At 36.8% G+C, this 13,840-nt stretch overlaps 1 protein-coding gene across 6 annotated transcripts in view; it reads right to left on the bottom strand.

The window, feature by feature from the left end:
• Positions 1 to 1,542: 1,542 nt before the first annotated feature.
• LOC103707827 (uncharacterized protein At2g33490-like) overlaps positions 1,543 to 13,840 on the bottom strand; it is a 39,276-nt gene continuing 26,978 nt past the window's right edge. For 5 of the 6 annotated variants that reach the window (XM_026804919.4, XM_088706568.2, XM_088706569.2 and 2 more), the window contains 3 exons: positions 12,701 to 12,754; positions 6,910 to 7,957; positions 1,543 to 1,774 (listed from right to left, as the gene is read on the bottom strand). In XM_026804919.4, coding sequence (XP_026660720.3) covers positions 1,764 to 1,774; positions 6,910 to 7,957; positions 12,701 to 12,754 — 1,113 coding nt within the window. In that variant the 3' untranslated portion in view covers positions 1,543 to 1,763. The remainder of the gene's footprint in view (positions 1,775 to 6,909; positions 7,958 to 12,700; positions 12,755 to 13,840) is intronic. The other variant, XM_026804921.4, reaches the window with a different exon arrangement.

Genomic DNA, 13,840 nt, shown 5'->3' with positions numbered 1-13,840 from the left:
GTCATTTTTTGTAGATCGGTTGACTCAAGTCCACCATGATCCCTGACATGAATTGAATTGGCTATCGTTTAAAAACCAATGAATCAAGTTTATTTATCTGCAAATGAATCGACCCAATCTCTATAATAGGGCTTGATAGAAATTATCAGTAATATTTCCTTCCTAAGAACACTCATATCTTTGACCTAACACACATATACACACACAAATGTAAGATACACACATAGATACAGACATACGTACGTACGTACATAAATACAGCTCACTTTGCTCTAAAAAAATGAGAACCCTAGTTCAATGGTCTTCCTTCAGGTCCACTAGAAATCCGCCCGGATCTAACGCCCCACTCTCCATTTGTCCATCCCGAAAACGGGGGCAAAAGAGAGCTTATAATACATGCATACGTACGTATGTATATAGAAAGAGGGAGAGAGAGATGGACTTGGCTGCACTCAAGTGGATCTTTACTCGGATTTTATCTAATCTACTTTGGATAATAAAGATCCCTCCGAGCCAATAGATGTGATCTAATATTTCTAAAGTGCTTACATACAATAAATCATGTGATTTGAAGATTCCTGGCCTATACATCAAATGATAAAAAAATATATAATTTAATTTTACTTAGATTGTCCAACTTTTGACCACTTAATGCACAAGATAGAAATCTTCATCATTTGATATGTAAGCGGGATAGTAAATCACATCATGCAACTCAAATCAACGATGTGAAACCACCATCATCCAACCTAAATCTGACAAAATGTAAGTAGTGTAGCCAAATTCGGCTCTCTCTCTCTCTCTCTCTCTCTCTCTCTCTCTCTATATATATATATATATATATATATATATATATTTGGCCCAAAACCGCTGTTACTAATCCAGCTTAGAAGAGCAAGTGCTGTGCCCTAAAATGCCTCCAAAATGAAAGGTCATGGATTCTTGAATAAGATTGCAGTCCCAATAAAACTGTCCGCAGTATGTATATTATCAATTATATCTAAATGAATGTATAAAAATAGGAAGGAACTGAAATACTTGGGAAGTGAAGCCTGTTTTTTTTTTTGGGTAAAAAGTAAAGCCTGTTTTCGTGATCTTACAAGAACAATATAAGGATCCCAAAGAAGCCCAATACTGGTACGGGTAGAACATCACAAAAGACGTCGCAATGGATTCGTATCTACTCAACACCTAAAACATTTTGAGTAAATAATAAACATGGCAAGTCCCCCTATAACGACGAGTACAAATGGGCTAAATGTCAGGCATTCAACTCCTAATCGCATCATTTAATAAAAAAGGGACGTGGAAAAGAAAGTTCCTGACAACCAGAATTTCCAAAGAATAACAAAAGTGGGATCTGAAGAGAATCTAAGAGCAGGCAACGAACAACAAATGAAGATCTGATGGGTTCATCAGAAAAACAAAAACAAAAATCAAGATTCGATCGTGATGTTTTCACATTAACAGTAAAGTCTGGTTCATTTTCTGATTACTAATTGCAGAGAAAGAAGTGGAAATGGTGAACAAGAGAATCTCTGGTTATGACGAAACAAAATTCTCATTCATGAATCAAAGTACACCAATAAGATCCCTTATTTGATATATTGTTGCTTGTTCTCATCATAATTATAATCAATAGCCGATAAAAACTAGGAATACATGGGGGAAACTAAGAATAGACAAATTATTATATACACAAATTGCATGAGGAGACTGCTCTCCATTTCTATTTGTCTTTGAACAACTGAAGTGCGTTCTGATTATAAAAGCCCTGCAAACAAATAGTAACAATTAGCACATTTAAGTAATTCTCCACACCTATCATATGAGGCAATCAGATAGCACAGTAAGCCCACTACTAACTGATATTCTATAACTAGTCTCTAATAGTTAATAGTTACAGCATTAGTTAAAAAATTGCTAGTTTTACCTTGAAAAGACAAGTATGTCTATTTCTTCTTTAGTAGTTCATCTCTCCATATGTTATATGTATATAAAGAATATACCTTTCCAAAATATACAGATTTTACTATAACCTTCCTCTAAGAATTCTCTGAAACATGGGCATATAAGTTAGCATCACATAAAATAACACTATATTCCAAGTTGCTAAAGGGGTAATAACAATGTATGTGAGACATTGTAATGATTCATATCACCTAAAGGAGTAATAACAATGTAGGACCACCTAAAGAAATATGAAACACGACAATAATGACTCATAATAACAACAAAAGGAGGTCCTATTCACGAGAAATGCACAAATCATGAGAATGAGGGAAGGCTAGCAGGTAAGAGTAAGCAGTCTGAGAAATTGGCTTAGGTTGTGATTTTAGCTGGGCCAAATGAGTTTTCATTTTGACAGTTTTGATGGTTTGTAGTTTCGGATTTAGTCTTGCAGTTTTACTTGAATAAAATAATCCATTAAAATTAGGAAAAGAATAATTTTTTTTAAAAATAAACCAGGTCACTGATAAAAAAAGGCATCATTCTACAGAATATTATATTTGTCATACCATTACAAGTATCATTTCACCGGTTCTGTGTTGAGAGAGTCAAAAAACATATATATAAAAAATGATGTTGAAGAAATATGATATAACTTTGATGGGAGTCTAATTTAACACAATGTAAGAGCTTGTAAGATCTGAGTTTTAGGATAACCATACTTGTCTCAAAAACTCTATTTTTTCTCATTTCTTTGGAGTGTAATGTTGCAATGCTTTTAAATCTTCTTAAAAAAACTTGCAAAACCTAAGTTTAGACTAGAGAAAATGCTTAAAAACTTGCACAAATGAGAAAATGACTAAAAATCAGCATAGCCAACTCCTTGTGACAGTGATATGGTTGCATAAGTCAGTTTTCACCGTAACTCCATAAGGAGATCTGATCTTGGATTGATTCTGAGCAAAGTTCAAATGTTTTCGTTTTGGTTTCATAGTTTTCAATGAAACTTCCGACCACAAGCATATACTGAAAGGTTAAGAACTTAAGATTGCACAAATTATTTGAAAAGGATGGTTTTTTTCCAACAAAGACTAGATGAAGCTCTTGTAGAGGCACATGACACATTAAGGAATAGAAAACAAGAAATGAAAAAGATTCTGCCCATAATTATATATCAACTTTGGTGTCGATATTAAATTATATACTGGATAACATATAAATGACATATGCCCTATCAATTCACAGTCTTGATGCAAGCCTATGGGCAAAAAATTGTATCCACAACCCATGATAATTTGACCACGATGTAGAATGGAGCTCCGAATCTATCAATGCAGATAACATGAGCAATTCAACTTTAGAATAACATTAAATGTACTGAGGACTTCAGATATATGCACTGGTTAGTCCTAAAATGTTTTAGGTGATCTAGAAGCATCCAGATATGTGGAAATTATATGTTGTGATCTGGGAGAAGGATAACAAACTTAGGTTGAAAGACAATATATTCAAGCAATAGAAAACCCAATCTTTGGCTTGTCTACTGTCCTTTGTCAGCCTAGAGGGTCTTCTCATGTTTATTTTCTGTTTCAAGAACTTTTTCTTAATGTCAGTTTGAAGCCTCCTTAATTGAAAGGTTGAAATCATAGATCAACTATGAACACTCCAATTTTAAGTTGTGGGCAACCACAACTAGGAATGTAAATTAGCCAAACTCGAGCAAACTAGGGCCAGCTTGAGTTTTGCTTGACAGCCACATCCTCAGTTCGAGCTCAACATGCACTGGATAAACCAAGCTAAAGCTCAACTTGTTTGAAAATAAGACAACTTAAGCTCAGCTTGATCAGTGCCGATATTGCAAGTTTAAGGCTAGGATTGGGTTAAAATGGTAAAGAAAAGAAGAGCTTGATGGCCAGAGACAGGCCTCTGCTTTGGAGATTGGGTTAGCAAGAGAAGAATTTGGGGATTGGGCTAGAGGCAGTAATGGCAGTTTGTGCCAGATCTTGAGATTTGGTCAGACTAGTGCGGAGAAAGGATGTTGCTCATAGTGGATGCCAAGGGAGTGCAGTTATCCATGAAGATTATATGGCCTGGCAAAAAGGCATGTGAAAAGTTGAAAGCATGAGCACACTAGTAGTTTTAGAGTATAGTGAAGGAGTGTGAACTCATCTGGATGGAAGTGAAGGAAACAGAGAGGATAGCATGTCTAATTGAATTTTTGAGGTGGTGATGGTCAGGGCTGGGTCTTTACATGACCTTCAGACTTTAATTCCAGCCATGAGATCTCCATTTAATTTAAATTAAAGAGTGTTTCAGCTTTTAGATCAAGATCTAACAGTCATGATAAAATCCACCAAATATTTATTTTGTTTATTTAAATATATAAATAAAATAATTATTGATAATATATTTTATTTGTTTGTTTTCTTATTTAGACATGTAATTGAACTTAAACAAGCCAAACACAAGGGAACTGAGCCAAGTTTGTGTTTGGCTTGTTTATATTTTAGGCTTGATATCCTGGCTCAAGCTTGGCTTGTTCTGTAGTTGGATGAGCGAACATCAAACTGAAATTCAAGCCAAAAGCATGCCATGCATGAACAGCTTGTTTGTTTGATAACCATAACTACTACTTATACAAAGCAGTGCTAAAGACACAGCAGAATATTATGGGGCTGCCAGCCTTTATCATAAGGCATGAGGTAGTATCTTGCAGCTCAAGGCTTGCAGATGTTGTGGCCCAGAAAAGTGGAGCAAACAAAGGGAGAGAAGGAGAAGAAAGAAAGCAGAAGGACATGTGACAAAGAAAAGGAAAAAGGAGTAGAAAGAAGAAAGAAAAAATACAAGGAAAAGATGCTTCAATTGTGTTCACTAGCTAAAACGTCCCAGACTCGTTTGGTTAGTGGAAAGAGAAAGAAGGAAAGTATGGTCAATAGAAACATGGAGAAATGCCTCATGTTTGGTTGGAGTTTTCAAAGAAGATAGATGAAAAAGTAGCTTTCCTGTGGAAATAAGATTCCCATATTTTGTTAAAAAGAAAAACTCATGTCACTTTCCCATGGGCTAGGAATTGGATTTTTTTTTCCAAAAGTGCCCTTAAGCTCTTAGATCGAATGGGGTAAGATTTTTTCCCTATTATTAGGGGCATAACAGATATTTTGCACAACTTTTTCAAAAAAGTAGATGCTCAAGCAAAACATAAGCCACTTTAGAATGCGGCAATTTCTCATGGTCACCAAACATACATAAACCACTTTCCCAGGCATCATATACCCAGGCATCAGCTTTCCAAAAAAAACATTTCTGGAAGAAAAAATTCTTTCCGCGAACCAAACAAGTCCCTAGCATTCTTCTGCCTATCTATTTTTCCTTTGGAAGTTGTTAGATCATAGTTTAGAGTCCATTCAAGGTTTGAAAGATGAAAAAGAATGGCACAAAATGTTATAGATAATAAATAAACTATTGTTTTCTCCTCCCTCCCATCTATTTATCCTTCTCTTCTACTTCTTGTTATTCAAATTCAAGTTAAGACTCAAGAAACAAAACACAAGGTTCCCACTCATGCAGATTTTCTGCAACTGACATAGAAGTAATAATTTTTGCTACTGGAATTCATGTCTGGACCTTTATTTCAGATATTAAGTTATTAGAGATCAATTTTAGGGACTAGTCAATACCTATATGTGCTTCCAGATGTGTCCATCAAAATCAATGAAGTGGATTCTTGATTTATATGTCTCACCATGAATTTTTTCAGATCTAGCTAAATCAGACATCCATATAGAACCACTTGAACTATAACTAGGTAATTTCTAGAACATTTGATTTTAGGATACAAGAATTCAAATAATAGAGAGGAAGATTAACAGTAGGATTCCAAATGGCAATAGCTGCTATTAGGTATTGAACAGCTTATGACTGAGAAAAATGAGTATAATAAAATTAGATACTTTTTTCTGTGTTAAAAAATAATACATTGAATACTATGTTAAAATAAAAAAAATACTTTCATTTAAAATTCTTAATGTGAAAATGGTGTTGAACTTTGTGAACATTTTAGTGAAATAATAATTGTCATCATCATTATCTAACAACATTTTAAATCCATTATTTAAACCAAGGTTTGCAGTACCAGCGTGCACTTTCCCCATACTTGACAATACCATACTATACATGTATCAAACTGACACTCTGTATGGAGGGTGCACCAAGTGTAAGTATGCTGACTCTGACCCAATATGGCACCAATACAGGATCCAGAACCGAGACTACAAACCTTGATTAAAACCATGATAACAAAACAAGCAAATCAAGGAAAGCATATTTTGGACAAATTGCAATCATATTTTCAAACACATAAACACCTTATTATAGAAGAATTTATATTATGGCATAACATCACAACTATGCTGAAGCCTCCAAAATTTCCTTTTCATTTGGAAAGGAAACTTCTACAATTAAGTGGCTCTCTGTGGAATTCTTAAGATTCAGAAACCTTGTTTCATCTTAGGCTCTTTAATGGAGGAATAATGCCCAACCAAAAGCACTTGCAGATCTTGTTGGCATTGCCCATTGGAAAATACACAACTTACAAAGTATTAACATGACCCAAGAAGAAACAAAAGAAACAGGGATAAGGACCACTAAGCTTTAAATATGAGTTCCTATCTACAAATGTTGCCTGTATGTCATTTGTTACATTATTATATTATTAACCACATACAAAAAAGTAACTTCAAAACCAACTACTTCAAGAGTAGATAAAAGAAATTAAGCCCATCAAAAAAAAAAATATTTTATCAAACCGTTTACAGGGCTTATAGTAACAAAAACATCATAATACAGCACTTAGCAAGCAGTCACTTTAGTTGAACCACTGCTAAACAAAGTAATCAGCAAGCTAAATAACTAAAAATGATTGCATAATATCGCATTTGTTATTTAGTATCTCTGAGTTACCTTTTGTTTTTGTGGCTTGATCTACTGATTCTGAAATTGTTGACACAGTTTGTACATTCATCAAAGATAATGGTGTCAGAGGAGGTGAAAATACATCTGCAGTTCTGCTTTCATTTTGAGGAGGCTCCAATATCTTGGCAACTGTTAGCATTGGTGTTGTTGGTGTTCTTGTACTATTAGAGGGTATAGAAAAACTGCGAGTCATAACCCCAGGCGGTGTTGGTAGTGGTGATGCTGTGCGTGATGCAATCAATGGCAATTTGATTGTGGCCTGAAGCTCTTGACCTTTGGATACCAAAGGAGCTGAATGTCCAATCAAACCAGACAGTCTTGTAGGTTTCACTGAACTGTTTGGAGGTCTTGGAAGCTCATGAAGTTCATTAATTTTTGGTGATGGTATAGGAGGTGGTGAGGCACTAGAGGACAGTTTTTGAGATGTAGATGGCTGAGATGTGGGAATATGTGTTGGCTTTGCAGAAGTTGCAGGATGATAATCCACTGATGATGTGGAATCGGTTGCAAAAATTGCGGGCTTACCAGACCATGCTTTACTTGTCAATGGACCGGAGTAAGCTTGTCTCTTTATCTTTTTAGAGTCCAAAGCATTGACTGGATTTACCTGTGGCAATGAGAACCCCCCACTCAAAGGAGGGGGCATTTTAATGGGGCCACTACTAGTGTTGCTTTCTTTAATTACTGAATGTGCTTTAGGCAATCTGGTGGGGCTTGACTGCTCATCATCTCTGAATTCTTTCACAAGCATGTTTGGCTGCAATGGTGACGAATGCCACAGCTGTGTGGGCCAGCCACCCTTTCTTTCCAGCCGAGGTGCAGAAACTGAAGTACCTGAGCCTGTTAAATCTGAGGTTTTCACGTCAACTGGTGTGGGCAGAACATAAGTGTTAAACTTCCTTGTTGATGAAGGCTGCATTTGTTTTATCCTTTCAGATGGTTCAAACTTCTTATCAGCTAAAAGTGGTGCTGATAGGCTAACAGACCAAGGTCCCCTGCTGAATGGAGTTTCTGCTTGGCTCCAGTCAAGATTTTCCTGCAAAAGAAAAATAGGGTATAAATCTCAAAAGAGAAAGAAAAATGCTGGATTTTTTTATGTAATAATAAGTAATAACAGACCTAAATTACAGCAATAAGCTAAACATAATGGTATGGAGTCTCTAAATTTTTAAATATTATGATTAAAAAATTTGAGTGTGGACCTTGGTGCAATGGTAAGGATACTCCACTGTGACCTAGAAGACATGGGTTGGAAACGTGGAAACAGCCTCTCCGTATGGAGGGGTAAAGCTGCAAACATCTAACCCTACCTAGATCCCACAGTGGTGGGAGCCTCATGCACTAGGACGCCCTTTATTATTAATTTTTTTTTCTTACAAGAGAAATGGCAATAATGGAATACTTTAATTAACACTTATACATTTTTTTCGAAAAAATCACTAAACTAGAGAAATGAGAGAGACTTGCAGGGTCAGTGTGGTGCAGATCTTTGACAACATTACAGAAAACATGAGAGAACCCAGAAGATTCTAGAACCAGCAATTCTTACCAGTCATGATGTTACTTAGAGGAATTTTATATTTCTGACTAGAAGTAATGTTTGCTAATCGAACACTTGAACTGTAACCTCATGATGGTTGATAGTCTTCTACCTGAAGGGTCAAATCTGTTGGCAATGTTTGTCCCCAGTCATGTACAATTGGTTTAAGATTCTAGCATCCATGATTCTCTTACCCCTCCTGCTGTGCACGAACAATAAATACAGATGATGATATTTAGTGAACCTTCCAACTAATATATTTCCTATAAGGCATGCTTTCAGCACTGCTCCGTATTGTACATTGCAAAGACTAACTGGTAGTTTTCCCACTCACTATAATTCAGCTCAAGGATTTAACATGAGACAACAAATGCCCTCTTTAAAGGGCCTTGGAAATCAACCAACCAAGCCACTAGTAGTGCAAATTAATAAGCACACTGAATGATTGTAGATAAACCTCGTGAGAGCATGAATAATTGAAGGACAAGGCAACCAAGTTATTGTAAAACAAGCTGATATAGAAAAAGACCTTGGGACAGGAAAAGAACTCTGAGATATTTTAAAAAAATTTTACCTGAAAATTTTTGCAATCTGCCATGACTAAGGCTCATATAGAGTTTCCTTTATCCTTGCGAAGGGCAGAAGACAAGCTCAGCTATTAAAGGAATCTTGTTGGAAAAAATTTAGGGGCAATTACTCTAATCATATATCACCCTAGCCCGCAAGAACAAGATAATGCTCGAGGCAAATCATGCACCTATTCTATAGTTTTATTTACTAAGCAAACTCTCGAGATCAAGTCTATCAAGAGAAATGCATGTTTCCATCATGACAAGCAAGAAGGTACAACACAATATTCCCCTACATTGACACATGATACACCACTAGTTTAGCCCAACATCTATACCATGTGTCAATAACGGGGGCATTGAGCCCCTATATGGTACCAACATCGTACCTAGTTCGTATGCCCAATATTTGTTGGTATAGGTAGGTACTTAAAGCCAAGGGATATCGGTCTGTATCTTCTCAATGAAGGATCGCTGAACCAATCCAGACTGACATCGCACCGGTCGGTTCAGTTGTTCGGGTCAATAAAGGGCCCCAAGGCCCAAAACCAGTCTTAACCGAGCGAAACTGCTTAGGTTGGGGCGATTAAGGCCCCCCTCACAGTACGAGGGGGATTTTGGTTCCGAGTCTGCTAGAATAAATCCAGACTACACGAGGAGCCAGTCAGTGAGAGTTGTCGATAAAGGACCTAAAGCAACGGAGGATTCTATACTGGTTAATGATAAGGAAAAGGACATGCAGAGATGGTGCGACATTGATATGTAATGGTTGGACAAGGCCCGGCAAGAAACATTATGAATTTTTCTTGACATATTGTGATAAGAAAACATTCTTTCATAAGTTAGTTGATACTTTTGAGAAGGCGCACGATGCCTAGTATATCCTCGACATGGAGCAGGTAATTGATTAGATAGGCAAGCAGCATGTCTTACAAGTGATTACTGATAATGGACCATAATACATATTCTGATGATCAGGAGGTCATTTTCTGGACCTTATGTGCTACACATTGCATCGACCCGATGCTAATAGATATTGGCAAGATCCGCAAGCTAAAGCAGGTGCTAAAGACAGCCTAAACTATTATAAAATTCATATAAATTGCACATAGGTTTTGGTTTTGACGATGAAGCATATCGGGGGTGAGATATTGAGGCTAGCAGTCGCCTACTTCGCGATGCACTTTGAGAAAACAACAGGCTTGTATCAAATGTTTGCGAGTATCGAGTGGTAGAGAGTAGATATGCCTGTAGTGGCATGAAAGGGTGCCATATATAGGGCTTAATGACAAGCCAGCAATTTTGGAAGCCGACTCAGAGAATAGTTAAGGCACACACCACTATATCGAGTGTTAAGGCACACACCACTATATCGAGTGTTTAAGGCCATGGATAGTGAGAGATACCCTCATATGAGCTCCTTATACCATATGATAATCAATGTCAAGGCCGAGATCAAGCAGGCAAATCGAAATATGCTGATGAGTATATTGTTGAATAGAGGTCAGATTACCAAGTGGCCAAGAAGTTGCATCTAGTAGGTAATCCAAGCGTAATCCTTAATATTTGTTTATTATCGTAAAATATAACTGTTCAATCATTTGTTTGTTAATTAAATCAATTATATGTCGTGGGAGCCTACTACCCAAGAAATGTAGAACCGTTCCGAACCGCTCGGTTCGGAATGTACCGAGCCATGCCGGCAGAGGAACGGGACGGTTCCGGCATTCAAAACGGTAAACCGGCAGATGGGAGAGGGAGAAGAAAAGAGAGGAAAACAGAGAGAGGGAGAGGGAGGGAGGTCCGTCGGAGGCCTCCGAAGAGCGTCGGAGGGGACCCAAAGGGCCGGAGCAAGGGCTCCGCCATCCGAACCCCTAATTGTTCGAAATAGGAGTCCATCGGGGATCCCTTTTTTATTTGAAAATTTTAAGTGAAGACAACAAGAATTTGCCGACTTCACGTAAAATTTGGGCCTTTTTTTATTTTAAAAATTTTAAATGAAGTCGGCAAACCCCTTGTCGACTTCACTTAAAATTTTTAAAATAAAAAAATGAGCTTCGACGGAACGAAATAGGGATCCGGAGGGTGGAGCCCTTGCTCCGACACTTCGAGGAACCTTCGGCGCCCTCCGAAGGCCTTCGGCGGCCATCCCTCCCTCTCCCTCTCCTTTCCTCCCCCTCTCTTTTTCTCTCCCGTTCTCCCTCTCCCACTCCCTTGCCCTCTCTGTTGTGTCAATACAAGCCTAGCACGGAATGACATAGGGGCGTACCAAACCTTACCGTCGGCCGATCGATACCAACTCCAGTACTGCAAGGTGGACCTTGCTACTACCTCAATGCAAAAGTCCAACATAGTGCTTCCCTAGATAAGGAACTGATGATTGCCCTGTGTAATGTCATGTATAGGATGAAGCCTAATCCAGTAATTGTTGCCAAATGTCTAGAGGAGGTAAGTCAATTTTAATGCAACTTGGGAATATTGTTTTGTTAATTCAAGCAGATATATAATATAATATGTTATGCACGCTTCATAGACAAGCTTTTAGAGAGGGTTCCTCTAGTTTTGGTGCGCAGGTGGTTGTGACAAGCAAATTTTAGGCCAAATTATAGGCCAAATTTTGATGCCTTGATTTTTCCTTAAAATTGGATAGCTAACCCAATATTAAATAAATGATTATTAGGGTGCCTATCCAAGAGGCACAGATTACAGAATGGAAGAGCGAGCACAATATCTAGATTGGAGTCAAATCCTAGGACCTAACTTTGAACGAGATCCTGATGTCGATGTGTGGCAAACACTCTATGAGGAACTAAATGTCGGTGCATATTTTGTAATTTAAATCAATAATGATATATGTATTTTAAAGATCAAAAATATCCATTATCTATGTTAATTATTACAATTGAATCCATTAAGCAATCATATGGTGTGTCCGAACCAATATGATACAAAATGACATTAGCATACCCTTAACATTATAATTTAAACATTCATAAACATTACAATAATCCTAAAAATAAAAAATAAAAAAAGTCAAAAAATGTTGTACTGGTGTCGGACCGACACTCATTATCGTACCAAGTGTTGGTATGATACGATTCAGTAGCATGTTGTACTGGTCAAGACTGCTACAGTAACCAGTACCAAAACATTTCAATACTATCAAACCCAAGTTTGTTTGAGTTAAGCTCTTCTAAAGCAACAAAAGTTCGACCGAAACCAAACTCAACTTGACCCGTCCAAATTGCCAACCCAAATTACATATTTAGATGTCAAAAGTATACAATTACAACTTCACTTTTCAACTTGTTTGAGATTACTTCTGAGTAAAAATGAGATTAAATGAAACTGAGAATTAAGTTTCTTTTTACGCACAAATGGCATTTTACTTGGTGTAATAGATATATCAAATCAGCTTCTTACAATTAAACAGCAACGTGTTTAGATAGACCATACCACCAGGGGGAAATTCAAAAACATATGACGAAAATGAAATTTAATATCAGATGCTTTATACCAAGAAGACTACTAGAACTCCTATTAGAAGGTGGTGGTTTGTTAAAAAGGGCCATGCTAGCTGGATTTTAGGGTATAAACATATGACAATCAGTGCTGACAAGAATCATAAGGACCAATCCACATTGCATTTAAAGGATCTACGAAGCGTCACCTGTGCAGTTTCAGTAGTTGATGCTGGGGCATTCGTTTGATCCAGTTGTTCTAACTGAATGTCAATGAAAAACAATAGCATTAGGTTCTATGAAATGAGAGTGATAAGTGTGAACAAATGCATCATCCATTAATCAAGCACCAACCCGTAATAAGAAAGGAGTTCTTGGAGATTATAATATTTAAAACATTCAAAAAGTGTAGAAATAGATAAAAATGATAACATGGACATATCAAATAAAATATCTATGATAGTAACAACACGAACATACCTAATTAAAAGCACAGGGCCATTTTCCAGAATAGTGCTGTGCCATCAATTGAGAAATATAACCAGAATTTTATTAAAAACTTAGAAGTGAGAAATTGGGAGCCAATTATGGACTCTAAGGCTATATGACCTAGACATCATTATACCCCTTGTAGGTCTTTGTTTTTCACCCAGAAAAGAGGGGAAAAAAAGAAGGCATCCGATGGATAGTAGATGGGATAAAGTACGTGTAACTAAATTTAATTTGGCAGTGACATATCCTACTTAGAAAAGGTCAAATGTCTAATATACAAGTTATTGACACTTCATATAAATTTTGTAACCACTTTAAGGACATATCATAGAACAATAATAAGGAAAACAGCTCACATAGGAGTCTCCTATTTACTAGGGAACAGCTTTAGTACCTTGATTACACTCGTTTTCCTTTTCTCTTCTCATGTGTAATCATCTTTGCATACCAAGTGATATAGGCAGACCTTTTCAGTTAATTTTCAACCCTAATTATCTCCAGCCATGTTGTTCCTGGGACCTATAGGCCTAAATTAGCTATTTTTCCTCTCTAAGACCAAGAAATGAAAGTTTATTGAGTACACTCGTTAGCCTACTAGTAATTCCTTTGACCAAATAGATAAGAGCATAAGTCTAGTTTCTGTCCTCACCAGTAAGTTTAGATTCTCTTGAAAATGACTCAAGTTATGCTCTTACCAAAATCAAGTTTCAACTGCTCGAGAGCAAATTAGCATTCAATAGCTTCAGTCAAAAAAACTCTGGAGCAAGTTCTATATAATATATCTACTTATTCCCCCATTTTATTATAATGCAATGGGGTATTAATTATCCTCATTTAATGAGAAAAAAGTATAAGAT

The sequence above is a fragment of the Phoenix dactylifera genome, chromosome 11, assembly GCF_051530095.1.
Source record: "Phoenix dactylifera cultivar Ajwa chromosome 11, Ajwa_hap1_PhDact_Kaust_v1.1, whole genome shotgun sequence".
Lineage (NCBI taxonomy): Eukaryota > Viridiplantae > Streptophyta > Magnoliopsida > Arecales > Arecaceae > Phoenix > Phoenix dactylifera.
Note: the sequence above shows the minus strand (reverse complement) of the source record. Positions and strands in the feature narration are given on the sequence as shown.